This window comes from Stegostoma tigrinum, chromosome 17, assembly GCF_030684315.1.
Source record: "Stegostoma tigrinum isolate sSteTig4 chromosome 17, sSteTig4.hap1, whole genome shotgun sequence".
Classification (NCBI taxonomy): domain Eukaryota; kingdom Metazoa; phylum Chordata; class Chondrichthyes; order Orectolobiformes; family Stegostomatidae; genus Stegostoma; species Stegostoma tigrinum.
The window spans coordinates 36,116,264-36,140,509 of record NC_081370.1 but is presented as its reverse complement, the minus strand read 5'-3'; the positions used below and the strand labels follow the sequence as shown (position 1 = coordinate 36,140,509).

The window sequence follows — 24,246 nt, the reverse complement described above, 5'->3', positions numbered from 1 at the left end:
TTTAAACGTAGCCACTCTTGTAATGTAGAAATGATGGCTCAGCAAGTTGTCCCAAACAGCAATGTGATAATGACCAGGTAATCAGGTGACTGAAAGGGCAGCATGAGGCTTGGTTTAACACCTCATGTCTTTTGACGGTACAGCCCTCCCACAGTACTGACCTTTCAACAGCATAGCGCTCAAGCATATACCAACCTTCCAATGGTGTGGTGCTTCCTCAGTACCTTGGACTGTTGAGTGCTCCTACAGTGCTGCCTCTCTGACCACACAACTTGCCTTTAGCACTTCCCAAACACCAGTGCGGTATTCCTTCAGAACTACTGGATGTCTCAACCCAGATTATGGATTCAAGTCTCTGGTCACTGCCTGACTCCTTGAGCTCTCAGAGAGATTGCTCCTTTTAGCACAGGTATTGATTCTGCAAGGAGTTAATTTACAAGGTCATATGGAGTTATTTTCTGTGTCTGTTTTATAGGTATGGTTGGGTGGATGACGGTTTTGTTGTTATCCCAAGAATCAGTTCAAAGGAGCAATGTGGAAAAAACAGAACAGGCGTGTTGATTTGGAAAGTTGATCCTGACAAATCGTACGATGGTTTCTGTTTCCAGAAGAATGGTAAATGGAGATCACTGAAAATAGATTTTGACCTTTTAATATCTTAAGGCAGCCATTGGTTGAGAGTTTGAACATTAAACTGACTGTTCAGAAAGAATGTGTCAATGAGCTATGAGAGTTCAGTGAACATGTACAGGAGTCAAAAAAAAATGCACAGAATGTTTCTCTTAAAGAAGCTAGAATATGAAGAGGTAGCAGTTATGTTTCAACTGTAAAGAAAATACTACCAATCCTCAGAAGGCTACAATAACCTTGGAAGGGGTACAGAGCAGATTCGCCAGGATGATATTAAAAGGTAAAATTATGAGGACAGGTTGTATTGACTGGGCTGGAATTCCCATGAGTTTAGATGGTTTAGGAATGATTAGGGAAGCGATGGCCTAGTGGTATTATCGCTGCACTGCTAATCCAGAAAGCCAGGTAATGTTCCGGGAACCTGGGCTTTAATCCTGCCATGGCAAATGGTGGAATCTGAATTCAATAAAAATTTAGAATTAAGAGTGTAACAATGATTATGAAACCATTGCTGACTGTCAGGAAAAATCCATCTGGTTCACTAATGTCCTTTGGGGAAGGAAACTGCCATCCATACCTGATCTGACCTACATTTGACTTCAGCCCCACAGCAATGTAGTTGACTCTTAACTGTCCTGTGGGATGGGCAATAAATGCTGGCCTTGCCAGTGATGCCCTCATCCTGTGAATGAAATAAAACAGCTCAAGGTGTTTAAGATCATGAAGGCATTCAACAGGCTGAAGCTAGAATGAGAAGAGTGATTTTTTTAACACAGTGCGTTGTTATCATCCGGATTTTTAAAAGAAAATCATTGTTATGGCCTTCAATGTCTAGGCCAGTATTTATTGCCCATCTCTGATATTGAATGGAAAAATGCTGGAAGCAAATTCAATACTAACTTTCAAAAGACAACATACCACAACAAAACAGTATTCACATGCCCTACCATTGATGGACAGTGGATGCAATGTGTACCATTACATTCATTCAAAACGGTGCTCTCTGGTTATTTAGATGGGTGCAGCATGAACAACACTAAAGGGGCATGCTCAGCGCCATCCAGAACAAAGCAGACTGCTTAACTGTCATCCATTCGACCATCTTAAATATTCACACCACTCAAAACCGATGTACAGTGTCAACAGTGTGTTCATCTGCAAGATACACTACAACTCGCACCATCCTTCCTACTACACCTTATAAACCCACAACCATTACTCTATACAAGGACAGAGGCAGCAGATGAATGGGAATGCCATCGCTTGGAAGTTCCCCTCTGAGCAACACACCATACTGACTCGTAACTATATCACACCATTCATTTTCACTTGCTAAAAATCCTTCTTAATAGCATTGTGGGGGTACTGACAGTACATAGACTGCAGCAGTTCAAGCAGGCTCCATTCTTTCAAGGGCAGTAAGTGGGTGACAATAAGTGCTGACCCAACCAGTGACATCCACATGCCATGAAGGAATAAAAAAAATTGAAGAGGATCAGTTGTAGGATTGCAGAGAGAATGCTGGACTATGGGACTCAATTGGCCAGCCCTTTCAAAGAGTCACTGTAAGCTAGAGAGATGTTTAATGATCCTCCTTGAACTTTTGATGAGGCGTTAGAGTGGGTTGATGAAGGTAATACATTTGAAGTGATTAACTATCAAAAGGCTGCACGAAGAATTCTGGCAAACACAGAGCTAAAGGAACGAAAGAGACAGCAATATGGAAATGACATTGCCTGAACGACAGGAAACAAAGAGTAGTGGCGAATAGTTAGTTTTCAGGCTGGAAAAGTTTTAGAATGGAATTCCCCAGGGTTGGGTGTAAATGAATCTTCTCTTCCTCTCAACATAAATAATCCAGAACTAGGTGGACATGGCAAAATTTCAAAATCTGCAGAAGAAATAAAATTTGTTAAATATTGCAAACCAAGAGGAGAATAGCATAGGACCTGAAGGACATAAGGCAGCTTGGTGAAAGGATGAGCAAGTAGCAGTTGAAATTTAATGCAGAGAAGTGTGAAGTTATTGATTTGGTAGGAAGATCACAGAACGCAGTATAAAATGCAATGTATCTCCTGCCACCACACTGGGATAGGAAATCTACTATCAGTGTCTATCTGGAATGAGATGTTGACATCCAATCAGCCCGAAGCCAATGCTGGGGCACAAAAGCCTTGCAACATACTTACAATTGGCAGTCTCTTGCCCTCTCCACTTCTTACAGGAGTAGCCTCTCCACTTAACATTCCAGCTCCCACTCTGATCATGGTCAGAGTGGAGGTAGTGACTGGACTTATTACTACTGGGAGTGACTGGATCCACGTGTTTCTTCTATCATTAAATGTTGCACCTTCTTGATAATACTGCTGTATAAGTTTTATTTATTTAATAACCAAGAAATTCAACTTGTAATAATTTTGGCTAAGTCTGTTACTGAAACTAGCAGTTACCTATGGCAACACTATTAGTGGCTGACAGGTGCTGTAACTGCATGTGAGTGTGCCCCCTGCATTTGTGGTTACAGTAAACACAGCCATAATGATAAAGGATACAATTCTAAATGGAGTGCAGAAGTTGGCTGAATGTGTAGCTAAGCATTAAAGGTGGTAGGATAGGTTGAGAGAACAATTAATAAAGTATCTGGCATTCTGGGCTTTAGTAACAGGGACATAGAGTAGAAAAACAAGGAAGCTATGTTAAACAAATAAAACAGTGTTCTTGCTGTAACTGAAGTTTTGCATCTATTTCTGCTCAAGAAACGATAAGTTTTTAAAAAATCATTGATGAAGCAGCTGAACATGATTGGGTCTAGAGAAACTCCTGTAGCAATGTTCCAAGGCTGATCTTCCTTTGTGCTAGATATGACTCCCAACCAGAGGAGAATTTACCCCAACTCGCATTGATTTCAATACAGTAATGCACTTTGAATCCACACTTGCATGTAATGAACAGTCACTCTGACATCACCTCTCTGAATTTTGGTTTTTTTGTTCATATTTGCACCCTGGTTGTAATGAGGTTTATGACTGAATGATCGAAACTGAGCTCTGGTGAGAAATTACTGCTGTGTAATGTTATGACCTTAATTGATGTTATTACTGGAAAAGTTAGATCCCAGACTGAAATCTGATTGATAGACTTTTTTTTGGTTTTAACAAGTTGGTCTCTCACTGAAACACGAGTACACAATTCTATAGATTTGGTTTAAAGAATAAAATAGAAGTTTATCAAGTAAAAAGTTTGATGATAAAGTAGAATAAAACAGATTTACATAGAGCACAAACTTAAAAATCTTACAAACACATGGAAATATATTAATCTCAAAGTGGTCCTTTATAGATACCAAAAATACCCTTTGCATTTTACTCTCACACATAAATAAATGGCCTTCTCTAATAGCCAACTTAGATTGTGACTTCTATTCCCAGTCTGGAAAATCAGACAGCTTCTTTCTGGAGCTTCCATTCACCCAAGATTAAACATTCTCAAATTCAAAAATCCCTTCAGTGTTTTATCCAAACACTCTGGTCTAGGCCTACTATTAAACTCCTTACACTAAGGTCATTTATTTTTACAATCTCCTCCCTTGCTCAGAAATGCTGTGTTACACATTCATTTTTAACCATGATTTCTATAGAACTGCTCCAAACTGAAACTTATGATGTTTCTCCCAAGCTTAAAAAAATGCTAAGTTCGGAAGTTAGCCAAACAGGAGGCTGGAAGAACACAGCAAGCCAGGCAGCATCTGGAGGAAAGGAGCAGTTAACATTTCAGGTATTACTCTTCTTCAGGACTCTTCGACCCAGTCTGCTGTTTTCTTCCAGATGCTGCCTGGCTTGCTGTGTTCTTCCACTCTCTTGTTTGTCTACCTTGGGCTCCGGCATCTGCAGTTTTTTTGCCTCTCAGTCCAGAAGCTGCTGATTGAAACAAATGAATCTCACTAATTTAAGATTCAGAAATTGAAAGCTAAATGCAAATATTAAAAATGTATAAATTATACACTCGCATCACAGTACATACAGTTCAATTGCACTGGTGATGATAATTTCCTTCACTTCTTTATTAATTGAGAATAAATTGAAAGGAAGATATTTGATAGATTAGTTTTGTCCTGCATTTTGTTGACAGGTCATAGCTGGGTTTTTTTTACCTTGGCGTGTAGATGGCAGTGTTGCAAATCTACTCAAATCATTTGGCCCGGGGATGCAGCTAGTTGTAGAGCAGAAATCTTCCCTCTCCTTCCAGGAGGCTCTAAGGGCCTGTAGCCTTTGCTATATCCAGTGTTTTAGGCTTTTCTTTTCTATCAAACGGAGTGAATCAAATTGACTGAGGACTGACATCTAGGACACATGAGATGGATCATTTACTTGACATTTCTGACAGAAGGTAGCTGCAAATGCTTAAGCATTGTGATTTGCACTCACGTACTGCGCTCCCTCATCATTGAGGATGGGTATATTTTTGTAACCTCCTCCTCCAAATGGTGTAATTAATCCTGTGTTGTAGCTTCAACCAACTGGCACTTTAATTTTAGGTTTGCCTGGTGCATTTCCTGGCATTAATCTCAGGGTAAAGATAGGATATTGTCTGCATCAGTACTATATAGTGGTTATGACTACCAATACTATCATGGACAAGTGAACCTGCAACAAGTATATTAGTGAGGGCAAAGTCAAGCAGGTTTTTCCAACCTGATGGTTCCTTCTCCTCCAGCTGTAACCTGGCAGCTGTGGCCTTCAAAAACTTGACTGGCTGAGCTTGTAGCGGTGCTGATGAATGACAACTATGACAACACTAAAGTATGTGACCGAAACTTAACAAAAATGCAAGATATAATGGTCAGAAAATGTGCACAAATGTAAGCTTTTCAATGAAGTGAAAGTCAAATTACTCCACAGCAAGTGGTGAAACTGAATTAAATTGATCTTGCGATTGGAGTGTTGGCATCAGATAAAAGTGGCCATGAAATCCCCTGGGTTGTTGGACACATAAATGTTTCATTAACGTCCTTCAGAAATTTACCCAGTCAGTGCCTAAATGTGACTGTAGAACCACACCAGTTGACTCTAAATGTCCCCAAGACACTATGATTTGGGAGTAGATCCTGACTTTCCAATGTCACCTGCATTCCAGGAATGAATTAAAACTAGCATCACAGTGAGCGACTCTCCAGGGCTCATTTTAAAACAGAATATGACTGATCCCCAGATTATTAGGAATGAGCATCATCTTACAAATTAATAGAAGGAAAACAATTCTGAACCAGCCAACCTTGTGGTAATGCCACTGCATGTAGTTATGTGAATTGAAAGAAACAATTACAAAAAGGTCATGAAAAACAGGAAAAATCTCATTAATGGCAGGATGTGAAGATTTTGCAAGGCAGGAGTTCTCTTCCTTCCTTCATCAGAAATCTCAGAGGTGATTTAACTTTGCAATGCCACTCATTTTCCATGTCGGTCTGTGACTTAGCACATCTCAACAGCCATGAAATGACTGAGTCTGCTTGCATGATGCTGGTGTGTGATGACATGTTTGCTACAAATTAATCCTGTAACTGATAATGCATGTTGTTATGACAGAGATCAAAGAGGTGCACTATTGCCTTTTCTAACTCCACTCTTCCGTAGGTCACAAGTTTCAAAAATCAAACAGCTTGGTGATATGGTCAATTATATAGGTTTCAGGCTTGGAGGTCTTGTGGTGCAATGGTGGCGTCCCTACCTCTGTCATTTGGTCCTGGTTCAAGTCTCACCTACCCCACATGTGTCAGAACAGGCTGATTAGATTAGTTTTAAATTAGATTAGATTTTATTGTCACGTGTACCTGGAGTGCAGGGGTGCAAGGATGCAGTGTATAGAGTGGCCACTTTTCATTGTACACCTGTATTTGAGTACATGACAATAAAATCTAATCTAAAATTAATCTAATCAGCTTGTTCTGACACATGTGTGGGTAGGTGAGACTTGAACCAGGACCAACTGACCCAGAAGTAGGGACACTACCATTGCACCACAAGTTAGAAATATCTATAGGTTTTACACTTTGTCAGGTTCAATGTTATTAACAATAAGCTAGGTATGGTATGAGGTGTGTAATTTTAAAATATTATAACCATATTTAAACAGAACTCAAGTTCACATTTTCATATGAGAGCTGTATTTCAGTTAGCCATACTTTGTGAACTTTCACCCCACTAATTACTACCTTAAAACAACCAATTCAAAGCCAACTAACTCTTAAATAACATATCCATTATTAATTCTCTCTCTCACACACACGCTACCCCACCCTCCGCCCAAGTGTTTCTAGAATTGTTGTAATTGGCTGAATTTTCTTTGTTTCACGTGGAATAAATTTCAAGGAAATTCTCTCAAGACCTCTTCCCAAATGATATAAATGACTTTCGGTGGGTTTTAAGTTCATATAATTTGTAGAGGAGAATTGCAAAGAAACAGTGAGAGCAATGGGGGATGTTGCTTTCATCCAGATCAAATTTTCTTGTCGCAAACTGGGTCATGAGATCTTACCATGAAAATTCCTTAGTTTATATGACTCCATCCAAGCTACCTGCTCTTTACAGTTACAACATTGTCAGTGTTGCAACTAAATGCCTTTTCCTTTGCAGAGTGTAGTTTGTTTTAATATTCTAGATATATTCCAATTTTCTTTGGCTTGTCTGAGGGGTTCTCTAGCTGAAACAGAAGCATACGATACACAGATATGAGTTTAACAATACAACAGAAGCTATGACACAAAAGAAATTAAGATAACATAGATGGGGCTATGTAATTAATTAAAAATATAATGTTTAGATCACATTGTCTCATGACAATGCGTACACCATGTGACATAATTTGCTTTATGGCTCTCTATCCAGTTGATTCCTACCAAAAATGTTAGTGTTATTTAGGAACAAATGGAGGCAACATGGCTTCTTGAGCCTGTTTCACCATTCACTTAAATCATAATTGATCTGTACCTGAACTTCATTCATCAGCCTTAGCTCCACATGATTAGGCTTACTTCAGTAGTGACTTTTTTATCATAAGTATAGTACAACTTTAATATTTTCTACCTCTATTCATTTTTCTCCAATTGTTGTCTATCCCTAGTTGCCAATTCCTAGTAGACCACTTTTTTTGTGAGAAAGGTATTTGTTATTGTGTTATTATTGAACAATGAATCATTTCAGACATCATTCAGAGTCAGTCACATGTTATGGTTTGGGTATAGCCCTAAGGGACATTCCTGATCCAGCTGGGTTTTCATGACAATATAACAGTTTCCTGGTCACTTTTCCAGGTATTGACACTTTCTTCTTTTGATTCTTGATTGGGTATTTTTAAAGGCAAAGGCTAGCATTTCAGTGTCTCAACAATTTGCAATTCTTCCTTGACCAGACTTGACGGGGAATCTGACAGGGCATTTAATCATGGGCCAAGGTACTGGGAGATAGTCATCAGGTCAATCATCACATTTGAAGAGAGAATAAATTTTGGGTATACATCCTCTGACCCATGTGCTCACTGCTGACAATGAGGTTTCCAATAAACTGGGGAGGCCAAATTTGTTGAAACAATTTGTTCAAATTGCAATTGATCTGAAGCTTCCAGTCAATTGCCATTTAATTCTCATCATACTCACACTGTTACTGACTCTGACAGTGTTCCAGTGAAACTCAATGGTGGTTCAAGATGTAACAACTTATCTGTCATACTGGCATTTTATAGTATTCTGGAATCAGCATATAATTCATCAATTTTAGATCATAATTATCTTACCCCAGGAGCATCAAACAATATTTAAGATTGAATTGATACGAGGGTGTGCAATCAAAACCTTGGTCAAAGATTCATGTTTTAAGGAACATACTTGAGGAGAGAGACGAAGAGGATTTTGGACGGAATTAGGGCCAGGTATCTAAAAGTTGCCAACGAGGAAACAATCAACATCAAAATTGCTCAAGAGGGCAGAATTGGAGGAACACATAGACCTTAGAGGGTTAATAAAACAAACAACTGCATAAGCTGGAGATCGGAAACAAAAACAGAAATAACTCGTGATACTTCATCAGATGAATCATTAACTCTGCTTTCTTCCCACAGATGCTGTCAGACCTGTTGAGTTTTGCCAGTTATTTCTATTTTTGTTTCAGAGCTGAGGGTTATAGGCTACATTCCCTCCACCCTACCAATCTTGGAGATCCATGCAGGGGCTGGAGAAACTGAAGCAAAGTTGCTGACGTAATGATTGACATTCACAGACCCTTGGGGCATGGCCATGCAGCTTAGAAGGAATGTTGATTATAGGGCTAGAATTTTTTTTATCATTCATGTGATGAGGCCATCGCTGGCTAGGCAGCATTTATTGCCCATCCCTAATTACCCAGAGGGCAGTTGACAGTCAACCACATTGCGGTGAGTCTGGAGTCACATGTAGGCCAGACCAGGTAAGGGTGGCAGTTTTCTTCCCTGAAGGACAGTAGTGAGCCATATGGGTTTTTGTCCCAACTATCGACAACGGATTCATGGTCATCTTTAGACTCTTAATCCCAGATATTTAATGAATTCGAATTCCATCATCTGCCACGGTAGGATTCGAAGCCAGGTCCCCAGAAAGTTATCTGGGTCTTTGGATTAACAGTCCAGTGATAATACCACCAGGCCACCACTTCCCCAATGTGTTTCAGAGATTTGGAGGGGAGAGGCAGTGGAGGGAAAAACAAGTACAAGAATTTTAAATTCAAAAAGTTGCCAAGCTGGGAGCCAACATGGACCAGAGCAGAGGCTATGACAGGCAAGAAGGACAGGATTTGAGCTAGAAAACAGGTAGCTATGTCTGGATGAGCTAAAGTTTACAGATGCTGGAAAATGGGAAGCTGGCCAGGAGAGGTTAAAATAGTTCATTCTGGAAGACACAGAAGCATTCTTGGGGGAAGAGTGTTCGGTAGTTTGAACACAGACTGAGATGAAGACAAGCAATGGAATGGAGGTACATCAGCATCAAACAATGTGCAGAGGATGTAAACATCAGGGTTCAACCCAAGATCACAACCAGGAATATCGGATCAGTGAAAAGTGACAGAATTTGTGTCGGGGGCTGAAGAAAATGACAGAGGAATTTCCAATGTTTGATTGATAGCAGTGAATAGGAGATTAATTTTTGACTATTGGGGACTGTCAACCACTGAAATACAGATGTCAACAACATTTTAAATTGTGGGTAAAATTCCTCAAAGCCTTTTGCTTAGTTAGCAAAAAGCACTAAACTCACAGATTTCCATCCTCCCAAAAGCTTGTTTTTCCTTTAACTTGTGTTAGCTATTAGAGAAGAATTTCAGATGGATAACAGTTTTGGAAGCAGGCATTTCCTTCTGTTTATTTCCTATTTCTGTGTGTACCTTGAACACTATGCCATTCACTTCCATTATTACTAATATCCTTTAATTCACACTTAAATTTAACTTCTCCACACACTTCAATTTACCGTTTTTACTTTTCTTCCTTATCCACTCATTTTTCACTCACTTTTCCTCCTTCCTCCCCCTAATTATTCAGTGCTGAAAAACAATTATTCAGCCTTAAAACAGATTACAAAATAATGCCATTTATAAAAAGGATTGTTCAACAACAAACCTGAGTTTCTAAACAAAAGGACTATATTGTTCGGCTTTTAAAAACAAGCATCAATAAAAGCTACAACTAGAAGTTCTCAAGTGTCCTAAATGTAATGGAGACAAATGAATCAAAATTTACTTGATTCTGCCTCAGAGGGCAGAATATTGGTTATGAGAAGAGTGTGAAACAGGAATACTGAATGTGTATTTTTTTGTTCCATTGATATCATTAGTTTATTGTCATAAAATTTTACTCTACTGCCCTGAAAATCTTAACTCAAATCCACTTTGTTCACCCTCTAGGCTCTTCCTTGATCTTTTCTTTTTCTTAACTTATTATTTTTGTTCCTTGCTTCTTGGATTTAAATTGTGACTAAGAAACTAACAACCTCAGCTGAGAGAGAGTTTGTGTGGTTGAAGTACTGATCAATGGGATGTTAACTAAGATGTCCTTTTAGGTGAACATATTTTGATGCGCAGGGGAGTTCTCTTTAGCGTCATGGGGCCAATATTATTTTCTAACCAATGTAACTAAGATAGATTGTCTGGTAAATAATGTGTCACTGTTTGTAGGAGTTTGCCGCACACACGTTGACTACTGCATTTCCTAAATTGCAACAGTGAGAACACATTTATAAAGTATTCATTAGACTGGAAAGAACATGTGTAAATTGTGAAAACTGTTACAGCAGTGCCTGTCTTTCTCCTCCTTGATTTGTTGCTTCTTAACTTCCTCCTAACTGTAATCGCTCCGCTAGTGTCACAGCAGACACAATATGGCAGAAATCCCGTTTAAATGTCAATCCCAAAGTGGGATTTCAAACAATATAATGCTAATAGAGTGGGAAGAGTTCAGAGAAAGCCAAGCAACCTGACATTGATGAAAGTAAAAGGGATAAGCTTCCTGAGGAACCAAAGATAATTGTTAATGTCTGAGACCCAAATCCAAGGCCTGCTTCAGGCATCCTAGGTGAAGGTGAGTTGAAGGTGACAGTGTGATCTTATTTTGTGCTTCCATCGATTTCATATCAGGATTAAGATCCTGGAATATTCATCCAGTTGCTTTGTGAGTCACCCTAAGGCTAGTTAAGGACCCCACAATCAAGGCTATGAGCCAGGGCTGGAAGAGTTAGAAGCCAACTAGGAACTCTATTGGATGGGCTAAATAACCATCCATATGTGCCATAAATTCTCAACATTATTATGATGAACTCACAGTTTCCCAGTCCAGAAGACAGTGAGAGAATTACTGAGGCTGATCTGAAAGAGGACAAAAATATTGGGATTGAAGTACTAGTAATGTAATCACTCACTAAGTGCACAGAATAGACTGAAGTTCCTTGGTTTGCTTCAATTACTTACATTCACTTCTAAGAAAACTGTTCACCAAATGTAATGGGCACCACACCTCAAGAAAAATTTATTGGTCTCAGTGCATTGTGATAAAAAATGCATGATTTACATTTATTTTTAATATAATTTATTACAAGTTTGAGTTCTTAGATTCTGGTTTGGTGAAAGATGTGGATTTTCTTGTGTGTCTGAAGCTAATTATTAAGTTGTAAGTATACTCTAACCCATGGTGATTTCTTTTCAAACAGTTTTTTTAAGGCTTAACTTTAGAATTAATGGTTTTTTGTGTATACTGGTGGGGTTTACAACCCAGCATGATAGATAAGCTCCAGCTTAGAAGGTCAGGAGAGATGTTTCTTTAGCTTAGGGAAAATATCCATAGTTTAGAGAGAGAGTCAAATTTTAGATTTACTTTGAGTTTTGAACAATCCTGTGAAATCCAATGAGAATAGCTGCATAGATTGATGCTCTAGAGAAGAAAAGGATATAGTGAAATTAGATTAAAGTTAGTGTTAGTCCGAAATCAGAGGTATAACAATAAAACCCTGAAAAGGTTCATTAAAGCTGAGTAGATTAAGCTGAGGTACATGAATAGCTCCAAGAAGAAGTTAATGAAGCCACAATCTATAAGCATTTTAAACTTAGCAGGGTGCTAGAGATAGAGACTCCAGTGAGAGTACTGTATGGATAGTGTTTTACCCATGTGGTGTGTTTTGGATAAAACAATAATTTGTTGTTTGTCTTTTCCATTTATAAATAAGTGTTTTGAGAATAGTGGGATTATCCTTTTAATCTTTGTTTGAAAACCTCCAAGTATCTATGTACAGAGATCGATGTGCTGTCATCATTTGAGGCCTTGACTCCCCGTTACAAATGTCGCCGCCACACACAGACTGCAGAAGAAAAGAAAATTAATGAGAACGCTGTCCACCATCAACGACAGCACCTTCCAAGCGCAGGACCACTACAATCTGGAAGGACAAGGGCAGCAGTTACATGGGAACACCACCCCCTGCAAGTCTCCTCCGAGCAATTCATCACTTGGAAATGTATCGTCACTGGGTTAAAGTCCTGGAACTCCCTCCTTAACAGCATTGTTGATTTACCCAGAACGAATTATTTAATTTCTAAAAGCATTTAAGGAACATGCTCAAGAAGCTGATTTGTCTCCTGTCCCTACAGTCTATGCAGCTGTATCTTTTTTTAACAGATCAGTAAGTAGCTGTGCAATCTTTATTTAATTCTAACTTTACTTTTGTCCTTTCTGTAGATGCCCTGAAGATGAATACTTGTGAACTGTCAACTGAACAGGTTGCCCAGTTCACGAATCCAACAGAAACACCATTAACAGATCTGGGTCACACAAACACAAACAATGGAACAGAATTCAGCTTTGAATCCATCGCCCCGTTGGACAGCAGAACTTCGGTACCTTGCGAAACAAATACCTTTTTGTCAACCTCAACTGATTCAATCCCTCAATCAACCTCCTCCTCAGAACCGCGCTCTACTACAGAGAAGAGTTCCAAAGATTCCAGCAATTTGATCATCTTTTTGGGTGAGATTCTATGAAATGAAAATTAATTTACACATGTTATAAAATCTAAATAAAATGCCAAAGTGCTGTAACATTTGAAATGGCATCCTTAGGTGAGAAATCAGACACATCCTGTCTTATCAGAATGGATATTCCAAAGGTTCATTTTGTGGAACAGGGACTTGACCAATATTCCTTTCTCATTCTATCATCACTACTTAAATTGAGAAACTTAAGTTGGAGGGTAAATGCCCACACAGACTGGTGTAGCCTCTTTGTTTCTATATTCACAAGGACGAGATGGCAAGGCAAATGTAGAAGTAGTGCTTCGGTGATAACAAAGCAGTGAGGAAGATGTTCTACAGTTTTGAGGTGTGCAGGAACATGAGACAATTAATTCTGCTTCCAGATGAGGACAATTCAAGGAAATTAAAAATTGGATGCTTAAAACCCACAAAAAGCCCCAACCATTGTTTCATTCTCTAAGAGTCATAGAGTTATAGAATCATACAGCACGGAAACAGACTCTTCGGTCCAAGAAGTCCACGCCAAACAAGTTTCCCAAACTAAACTAATCCCATTTGCCTGCATTTGGTCCATATCCCTCTGAACCTCCCTATTCATGTCCCTGTCCAAATGTCTTTTAAATGTTGTAATTGTACCTACATTTACCACTTCCTCTGACTGTTCATTCCACATATGAAACTCCCTCTGTGTGAAAAAGTTTCTCTTCAGGTCCCTTCTAAGTCTTTCTCCTCTCACCTTAAAAATATGCCCCCTAGTTCTGAACTCATTCACACTGGGGTAAGGACCTTTGCTGTGCACCTTATCTATGTCCCTCACGATTTTATAAACCTCTATAGGGTCACCCCTCAACCATCTATACTCCAGTAAAAAGACTCCTATCCTATCCAGCCTATCCTTATAACTCAAATCCTCCAGTCCCAGCAACATTCTGGTAAATCTTTTCTGGACCCTACTAGCACTATTCCCAGGGCAGGAACAGGATGAATAACCTGGCGGAGGGGAAGGGAGGTAGTGAAATGTTGGTGGTAGTGACCTAGGTAGGAAATCTGGTGAAAACACTGGGAGAACTCTCTGTTCATCTTCAAAAGTAATCCAACACTCCTAGTTTCCAATGACAGGACATCTGTTTGACTTCTCATCTGAAGAATAGACTCTGCAGTTCTCACTAGTTCACTTGAGTGTTAGGTTCATTGCTTAAACTGGGACATTAATCTTAAGTTTCACGATAATTATTCCACCATTGAGGCACTTTGGTTGTGAAGATAGATTGAAGAGTTGGGATTGTTTTCCATACGGAAGACTAGGCTGAGAGGAGATTTGACAGCTATGTCAAACATTCTCATGCAGTAAGAGGTTTGGGTATGGTACGCACTGCCTGAGAGTCTGGTGAAGGTAGGTTCAATGAAGGCATTCAAAATGGGACTAGATTGTAACCTGAAAGAATGTGAGGGAAGGTCACAAAGAGGAATGACAGTAGATGAGATTTTCAATCAGAGACCAGATGTCGATATGATGGGGCAAATGACCTCCCTGTGTACTGTAACAATTGTATAAATTTTTGGAATCCATAACCTGCTACCCTAGAAGTTTGGCCTATTCAGACTAAATTGACATACAGAAGCATTTGAAATGTATTGAACAGAGACACTACCTATCTGCACTCATTAGCTAGCAAAGGGTATGACCAGGCATTTTCTTAAGACCATTCCTGCTCTGATACCATTACTTCATTGGAAAGTCTTTTTTACCTATATTGTACATTTACATTATACTTCCAGCAAAGTTACAACTTTGGATTAACACCAACTCTGAGAAGATAACCCAAATCTCACTTTATTCTCCACTGGCCTATAATATGATTCTCTGATGGATCATAGCATGCAGTTTGGGTATGTAATGAATTCACGGTGTTTCTGGTGGCAAAACAGTGTGTTTGACTTTGATTATGCATGAGAAAACTCAATTATAAACAAAGATGTTTGAAATATAATTGGGAGTCTTTTTTGGAATGGCTTTACCCATCGGTGTTAATTACTAAAATATCTGCTCCCAACATTGAACCTCACATGATGGAAGGGTGCACCATAGCTTAGACATTTTCCTGTACCTTTTCTTGACAGAACACAGGAAGGATAAAAATTACCAAATTCCTGTTCAGTACTTTGTGTCCCAAAACAACCTGAAAATCACAGAAGGTGAAATTATCTTTAGGTTATTTTTAAAGATCCAGCAAGACAAAAACTTCATTATTTGTGGATAGAGTTTATTAATTACTCAGTCTTACATTTATTTTCTAATCAAGCTGTTCAGACCTCTGGATCAGATAGGGCTTGAACCAAGGTCTCTTGGTCTAGAGGTAGGGATACAACTACTATTGATTGAGGGGGATTTAGTTTTGGTAATATCCATTGAATGTCAAGGGGCAGTGGTTAGATTGTTTCTCACTGGAGATGGTCACAGCCTGGTATTTATGAGGCATTAATATTATCTGCCACTTGTCAGCTCAAGCCTGGGTATTGTCCAAGTTTGTTTATATCTGAATGTGGAATGCTTCAGTATCCGTGATGCCACAAATGGTACTGAACATTGTGTAATCATCAGCAAATATCCCCACTCCCAACCATATGATGGAGGGAACAACGGCACCAGTAGATCTGGGTTTAAGCCCCACATGCCCTGTGTATAACCGATCTGGACAGGTTGATTACATAAAATAACATTTGCCTTTTTAAACTCCTGTTGTACACGCAATATTTCAGTGTCTTACGAGCAAGAACATCCATGTCCCTCTGATGTTCAACACATTCTAGCCTCTCACCATTTAAGAAATACTCAGTATTTCTGTTTATCCTACCAAAGTGAATCAACTCAGATTTCTCCACACTGTTTTCTGTCTGCCAACTTTTTGCCCACTCACTTAACCTCTTTGTGTTAGTATATTCGTCCCTATCCTGTACGTTATAAGTTAGTTACCAATCTCTCATGCTGCACCTTATCAAAAGCCTCTGAAAATCTAAAAACAAATCAACCGGTTCCTATTTATCCAATCAGTTAGTTTTCAAAATATTCCTACAGATTTAAAAAATATTGCTTCCTTGTCATAATTCACACTGCTCATTCCTAACTTAATTTTCTGTGTCTTTTTATCACACCCATTATTTTAAATTATAGTATTTTCCAGCTGATGCTAGGCTAAGAGATCTATTGTTCCCAGTCTATCTCTCCGTTTTGTTTAAATCGTGGAATTTCATTTTCCACCTTCAAATCTTTCGGGTATTATTTCAGAATTTATGGAATTTTGAAAGATCACCAATGGTTCTACTATCTTGACAGCCACCTCCGAGATGTAGGTCATCAGTCCAAGGGACTGATCTGTTTTAAGTCTATTAATTTCTCTCTTTTATTAAACTAGTACTCATATTTTGCATTCCCTTACTTACAGAAGCCCCATTATTTCTGGAATGTTTTTAATGTTTGCCACTGTGAAGTATTTGTTCAGTTTCTCTGACTTTTCTTTAGAAATTCTTCTGACTCTGTACCTAATGGATTCACATTTGAAAATCAACATTTGTTTTATTTTGCAGTTTCTTGATGCAGATCATCTTATATTGAGTATGATTAATATTTGTCTCCTTACGTACTCACAGCTTTAGGTCTGGTGGCATTCATTTTATTCGTGACCTTTGTGGCAACTTTGGTCTGTTGTCTCAGAAAGTAAGTTTCCTCTACAGTTTTGAGTATAGCATTGAATTGGGAGGTACAACTCTAAGAAGATGTTGAAAATCTCAACTTTATATGGGGCAGATGTGTGCTGAATATTCCTCAAAGGCTGGAGGCCCATATTGTTGTCTCATGCACATAAATATATCATTAATATTAATATCTTTAACTGAAATGCATAGAATCTAAACCACTGCACAATGCAAAATTGATTGCCCTAAGTATCAGATAGGCCAACACTTCTAGTCATTGAAATGCTGGGATATTATTAGCTCTGTGCCTTGATGCCTCTTTCTTTCAATCACAATGTCCTTTTGAGAAGGATATCTTTCATTCCAGCTCGACAGACATATGGGTAACTCCAGACCCAACAGTGACTCTAAAGTGGTCTCAGTTACTTCAAACATCTACGTCTGCTTTCAAGAAGGCAGGTCACCAATACCTTATCACAGGTAATTAAGGATGGCGAACAAATGCTGGGGTTGCCATTAAGGCAAATAAACCCCACAAATAAATTTTTTTAAAACTTGTGATTATATGCATCCATTAGATAGTTTGTGAGTTTGAAGCAGCATGAGACATGTAAACTCTAATCATGGAACATCAAATCATTGAAAAGAATCCCTACTGTGTGGAAACAGGCCCTCCGGCCCAAGAAGTCCACACCAACCCTTGGGCATCCCACCCTGACGCATCCTCTCATAACCCACCTCAATGCTACAGGCAATTTAGCATGGCCAATTCACCTAACCTGCACATCTTTGGACTGTGGGAGGATACCAGAGTACCCAGGGGAAACCCATGCAGACATGGGGAGAATGTACAAACTCCACACAGATAGTCGCCTGAGGATGTAATTGAACCTGGGTCCCTGGCGCAGTGAGGCTGTAGTGCTAACCGCTGATCTACCATGCCACCCCCTTGGTACTCAGTCAATAACAACTGTTTTTATTTTGCTGAGAATTTACACCAGGAAGTTAAATGAAATCTACAATGAAAAACTCAAAATAGTGACCGTGAACTTACTGGAATTTATTAAAAAAGAAATTGCATTTGTTAGTGTCCTGACAACACAACATTGGATAGGACAGTGAACTGAGAGGAGGGTACAGAAATGCTTCTGTGTGATTTGAATAAGTTGAGTGAGTAGGCAATTGCATGGCAGATGAAGTATAATGTGGATAAATGTAAGGTTATAATGTTTTATAAAACTGTAACAAGACTTCATTGCTCCTTCATTCTGTGGCACAGCTAATGAAGACAAGGATCACATATGCCTTCTTCATCACTCTGTCTACCTGTGCTTACACTTTGAGAGATCTATTGATTTGTACACTGTGGTCCCTTAGTTCCTTAGAACTCCTTCAGGACCTTCAATTCATTATGTATGTCCTTATTAGACCTCATGCTTATCAGGATTAAATTCCATCTGTCATTGCTCTACCCAATTTACCAGCTGATCAATATCAGACTGTAGCTCCAAACCATCTTCCTCACTATTAACAACACCACCAAATTTTGTGTCACCTGGAAACTTACTAATTTTATACATTTCAAGTATGTCACCCCAATTCTTAAAAGGTCCAGTGGTAACTAGTTCAATCCATTCACCTATCCCCATAAGCAACCTGTTCATTTCAGATAACAATCTTGTAAACCTCCAGTAACACACTACCAATATGTGGTACATCTTTGCTAAAATAAAGAAAACAAAACTGTTCACAATATCCGAGATGTGATCTCACTAGTTAGTAATATTCTACTAGCTCTCCTATTTACTTCTCGTACCTGAATACTAACGTCTTGTCATTCTTGTACTAAAACCAACAGACCCCTCTGCATCTCAGAGTGCTGCAATCTCTCGCCATATATAATATGCTTCTTTTCGTTTTTTTCTACAAAAATAGACAATTTTACGTTTTCCCACATTATACTTCATCTTCCAGTTCTTTGCCCACTCAACTACCCTAATCCATCTGCATCCCTTTGTAGCTCCTTTATGCCCACTTCACAACTTACTTTCTATCTTATCCTTGTGACATCAACAAATTCAGCAACTATACCTATGGTCTCTTCAGCCAAGCATTTGCATAAATAATAAAGTTGAGGCTCTGGCACATGAACTCTGTGACACACCACATATTACATCTTGCCAACTAGAAGATAATCCATTTATGTTTCATACTCTCCATTTCCTGTTAAATAGCTAATCTTCTGTCTGGGCCAATATGCTACCTTCTACACATGATCTTTTACTTTTCACAAAAGCTGTTGATTTTTTTTTATCAAATGCCTTCTAGAAATTTCTGATTATGTTATGTCCTAAAGAACTCCAAACAATTCATTAAATATGGATCTCCCTTTCACAAAACCATGTTGAATCTGCCTGATTACCTTGAAATTTTCTAAGTGCTCTGTGATAATGCCTTTCTTCATAACTTCCATATCTTCCCATAACAGATGTTAAGCTCATTTGTTTGCAGTTTCTTGCTTTCAGTTTCCCTTTCTAAATAAAGAAGTTATATTGTTATTATCCAACTTAAAAGAACCTTTTCTGAATCAAAGGAATTTTGGAAGATGAAAACCTATGCATCATCTATTTCATTAGCGTTTTATTTAAAGTCCTAAACTGACGTTCATTAGGACCCAGATACTTGTCTGACCTCAACTTTTTGCCTGGTAATTGTAATACTTTTGAATTCCTTCCTCCTGTCAATTTCATGATCACACTTATTTCTGTGATGCTAATTATACCCTCTCTAATGAAGACCAATGCAAAATAACTGTTCAGTTCATCTGCCATCACCTTAATTCTCTTTAGTAATTCCTCAATCTCAAATGTTTGCAGGATCAATGCTCACTTTGTTAATTCATTTTTTAAAAAGAATTGATCAAAAACTCTTATTATCTGATACACTTTTGAGTGTGGTTTCTCACATTATAATTCTTCCCTCCTTTTAATTTTTTTAGTCATTTGTGACGTTCTTTATTTTCGTCTAATCTGCTAACCTGCCACCCACCTTATGTAATTACCTGCTTTCTCTTAAAGTTTGATACTTTAACACTTTTGGTTAACCATGGATAGTGGATCCTCCCATTGTCAGTTTTCTTTCTCATATGAAAGGATCTATTCAGTTTGTTTTGAAATACTCCCTTAAATGTCTGCCATTGCATCTCAATTGACTTTAACATAATTTGCTAGTTCACTTTAACTAGTTCTTTTTGCATGTATAATTACTCTTATTTAATTTTAAAATATTAAACTTTGATACACGCTTATCGCTCAAACAGAATATAAAATTCAAATCAATCATTCCATAGTCACTGCTTTTGGCAGGCTGTAAGTAGATTACAAACATCATGATTATCTGACAAACTCCCATTATTTCTTCCTTTATGCTCCAATTTACCATGTGGCTCCTGTAAGGGGTTTGTGCACCACTCCCACAGGTGTCTATTGCCTTTATCATTTCTCATGTCAACACAAAAGGCTTCTGCATCCTACTTTCTTGAACTTAGGTCATCCCTCTCTCTTGTGATAATACCAATCATAATTAACAGAACTTACTCCACCTTTTCCTAGCTCCCTGGCCTTCCTAAATGTCAAGTCTTGTTTCCACATACATCCCTGGCATGCCTCTCCTTCTTTCTGTAATCTCCTCCAGCCACATGCCCCAAGGTATCTTCTAATTCTGGTTTTTGAAAGTATCTCTAATTTTAATCACTCCACATTGGTAGTTGTACCTACAGCTGTCAGAGCCCTAACCTCTCCAGTTTGGACCTTACACCTCTCAGTCTCTCAACCTTTCTTTCCTCCTTTAAGAAACTCCTTAAACTTACTGTACGGCTAAACTTCAGCTCTAATATTGTTGTCTTATGTGGGGCTCAGTATTAAATTTTGTGTTTTTAGTGCACCAGTAAAACACCTTGTGACATTTTAATTATTTTGTAGGTGTTATACAAATGCGAATTGTAGTTATTTATTTCTGTTAAAGAGCTAAATACACATTGCTGCTCTATGGAGCCCAGATGAATTATGTAACTTTCATTTGAAAGCTGTAGAAAACAGAAAAAAAGTCACATTTAAGAGATTTCTGTTTTTCACTACTTTACATCATTCATAAGTAATGTGTGTTGGTAAGTCTCAAGCTCTTTATAGTACAGGTATCCATGATTTGTGAACACCCAAACTTAAAAACACTCATATTTAGAAACACAATCCCATATAGGGGTTAATTTTAAAGATTCGGCATACAAACATTTACTGTATTTACAAATGGCAATTTGTATTCAGCATTGTGTTCCTACTTGCGTACAAATTGACTTGCAAATACTTTCTAGAATGGAATCTGTTTGCAAACTAGGAACCACCTGTAATTCCCACTCTGCACTTGACTAACATTTATTTCTGTAATCTTCAGACGCAAGAAGCTGTTTTCATATTTGCATGGGCAGCCAAAAGAAGCCATTGAAGCTGAAGTCTGGAGCAATAACCTGATAGAAAACAGTTCACCATGAGAAGACACAGAGAAAGAATCCAAATAACAAACGATTAAACATCAAACAAGCAAACTAACTCAATAAACATTAAGTATTAGGAAGTGGGAGTAGAATTGGTTTTAATAGAATTACATTGATTGTAAAGGAACAAGATGTAACAAAAATTGAATGTAAAGCACAGAAATTTGTTACTCAGTTCAATTAATCAGACTCGGTACTTTTGCTCCATTTAAGCGTTCTAGCAACCTTGGTGATTTTCCAGGCTTGATGTCAGCATTAATACATATGTGCACAGACTCAGTGTCCTACAATCTCATTATGTATAAGATAAATAATGAGAGACAGTAAAATGTTTCACCAAAGTATCTCATTAAATACTTAATTAAACAGAACCTAACACAACTAATCTTTGACATGGTGTCAATACTATAACTGAATGAATCTCAGTCTGCTTTCATCACTGCCGCAGTTCTTACTTTGGATGACAGTCCTATTTATGTGAAGATTAAACAATATATCTAGCTTTATATCCCCTGACAGATTATAATGTAATGAGGGGTGGGAGAGAAGGGGAGGCTGGGGAAGCTTGAAGAACAGGTGGGGAAGGCTCAGGTAGAGACCGGGAGAATGAGTGATGTGAAAAACAGTTGGGGCTGGAAAGAGTTGGGGGAAGATTCAGGGGAAAAAGCTGAAATATTAAGTCATTATGTTAAATCTCAATGGACCAACTGGCCATTTCCTGCGTACAATTTTTTATGTTACACTTGGATGCAACATTATCTTATGAATGTAATCAAATTTCTTCTGCCTGAGATAAAAGGAATCATGCTGAGCTTGGTCACTGGGCATATCTCACAGTGCCCTCACTCTGCCATTACTTCATTCATCTCTATGGTGCATGCACTGATAACCTATGACATGGACCCGGTCTATATCTGATGTGTTATTTCAACGTGACATGGATTATCTTTACCTGTCTATTTTTCTACATATTGTTATTGGGTTCCCTGAGCTGTGAAACAGGACCAGCCTATCCACATCCTCTTGACAGATGCAAGAGCAATTTTAGCTTAGATGGAGAACTCTCAAAAAATCCTCTCTCTGTCAAGCAGTAATGTGGGCAAAAAGATCCTAATTAAAGAGTGAAAATAGCATGCAAAATGTGGGAGTGAAAAGTAATTACATTGAAAGTGAACAGAATAATTGGATCAAGGCATGAATTAATAAGCCAGTGCCAGCAAGTGTACTTTAATTTTAAATGCTTGTATTTTTTAAATGTTCATGTCCTCAGTGAAGAAGGCATAATTATAAGGACAAGTATGTATTGAAAATTTTCATTGCAATCTTAGAAACGTATGTTTTGAAAAGTTGACACAGTTGTAGATGTAGTATATTAATCCTCCGAACAGTCTTAGTTTTGATGAGATCCTGCCATAAATGCACATGTAAGCCGAAAAACTGTTACAACATGTTTAACAGACAGATAAGCATATTTGAATAATCAGCAAAATATTTTTAGAGATTTACAAGCGTTTTATTCTACATCTATAATTTAGAACAAATGCCAGTTCCCACATTTCCCTTTCTCCGATTAAGATGCGGAAATGTTTTCTCTTATAGTGGCAATGGAACATTGTTGGATCCACCCTTAATTGCGAACATTCTAACATTAACAGACTGCCCCTACAGAAAAATAACACATCACAGATCCGTAAGATAATAAGAAACATGAGCTCTGCCATTCAATCGTGACTGATACGTTTCTCAACCCTATTCTCCTCCTTTCGCCCCATAATCCTGATTCCTCTCCTATTCACAAAGTTTCATTTAATCCATTTCTGCCTTTATGTAATCTCTGGAGTTTTATTTCTATTCCTGGTGTTTCCTCCGGTGAGGTGTAACAATATTTCCTTTCAAACAGGTCACATTGCCCGGAGCGATTGAAAATAGAAAGTGCTGGAGAAGCTCAGCAGGTCAGGCAGCAATTGTGAAGAAAAAAGAGAGTTCAACAGCATTAATATTTTGTGTCCAGTGACATTTCTTCAGAAAGTTGCTGGCAAATGTTGAGATTTATACTGATGACAGGGTGAGGTGGGAAAGATGAGTAATTTGAATAAATGCGTGCCCAAAGACAGTAAAATCAGACAAAGGGATTGCTGGTAGTGAGCCTGCAGAGAAGTGAGTGCTGAATATATGCCAGTGGAATGTGTGAATAGTTAAAAATAGGTTGGCTGTGCTGGAATGGCATTTGAAATTTAAAGCGTAGAAATGTGAGTTGATCAGAAAGGCCCAAATATATATGGGGCTCAAGCCATTAAAGGTGACAGGACAGGTAAAGAGAGCTGTTAAAAGCATTCAATATTCTCGGCTTCAGTAACTCTACAGTTTAGCACAAGTACTGATTTCCATCTTTCCCTCTGAACCCTTTTCCTGTCCTGAAGCTAACTTTACACTGGGGAGAAAATCGACACTTTTATATAAAAACCATGAGCAAAATCTACTATCAATCAATTCTGGAGTTGTTTCAGTTTATCTTAAAGGGACCTATACTTCTAACGCTGCTACAACACACATTTCCCCTGCAACTATCCCTATCTATAACACTGACTCTAATCCTCAATTAAATTTTTGTAGAATACATACTTTGATTTTATTCTTTTTGCTTCCTTTCTTTTGTAGGGGAGAAACTGATTTATATAAAGGCAATTAGTAATGTAGATTGAATTTTGCAATCCAATTAAATGAAATGTATAACTTGTTTGTTAAAGCATGAATCCTTCTTTAACAGAAAGTATTTTACATGATATTTATTATCAAATGCTTATTTTTAAATCAAAATTGCAACCCGATGCAAATTGA

General features: G+C 38.2%; 1 protein-coding gene across 2 annotated transcripts in view; it reads left to right on the top strand.

Annotated features, from left to right (window-relative positions):
- The window catches only part of LOC132210688 (lymphatic vessel endothelial hyaluronic acid receptor 1-like), a 40,779-nt gene extending 16,533 nt beyond the window's left edge, over positions 1-24,246 (top strand). For both annotated transcript variants that reach the window (XM_059652075.1, XM_059652076.1), the window contains 4 exons: positions 476-615; positions 12,874-13,161; positions 16,815-16,881; positions 21,309-24,246. In XM_059652075.1, the coding sequence (XP_059508058.1) occupies positions 476-615; positions 12,874-13,161; positions 16,815-16,881; positions 21,309-21,405 (592 nt within the window). In that variant the 3' untranslated portion in view covers positions 21,406-24,246. The remainder of the gene's footprint in view (positions 1-475; positions 616-12,873; positions 13,162-16,814; positions 16,882-21,308) is intronic.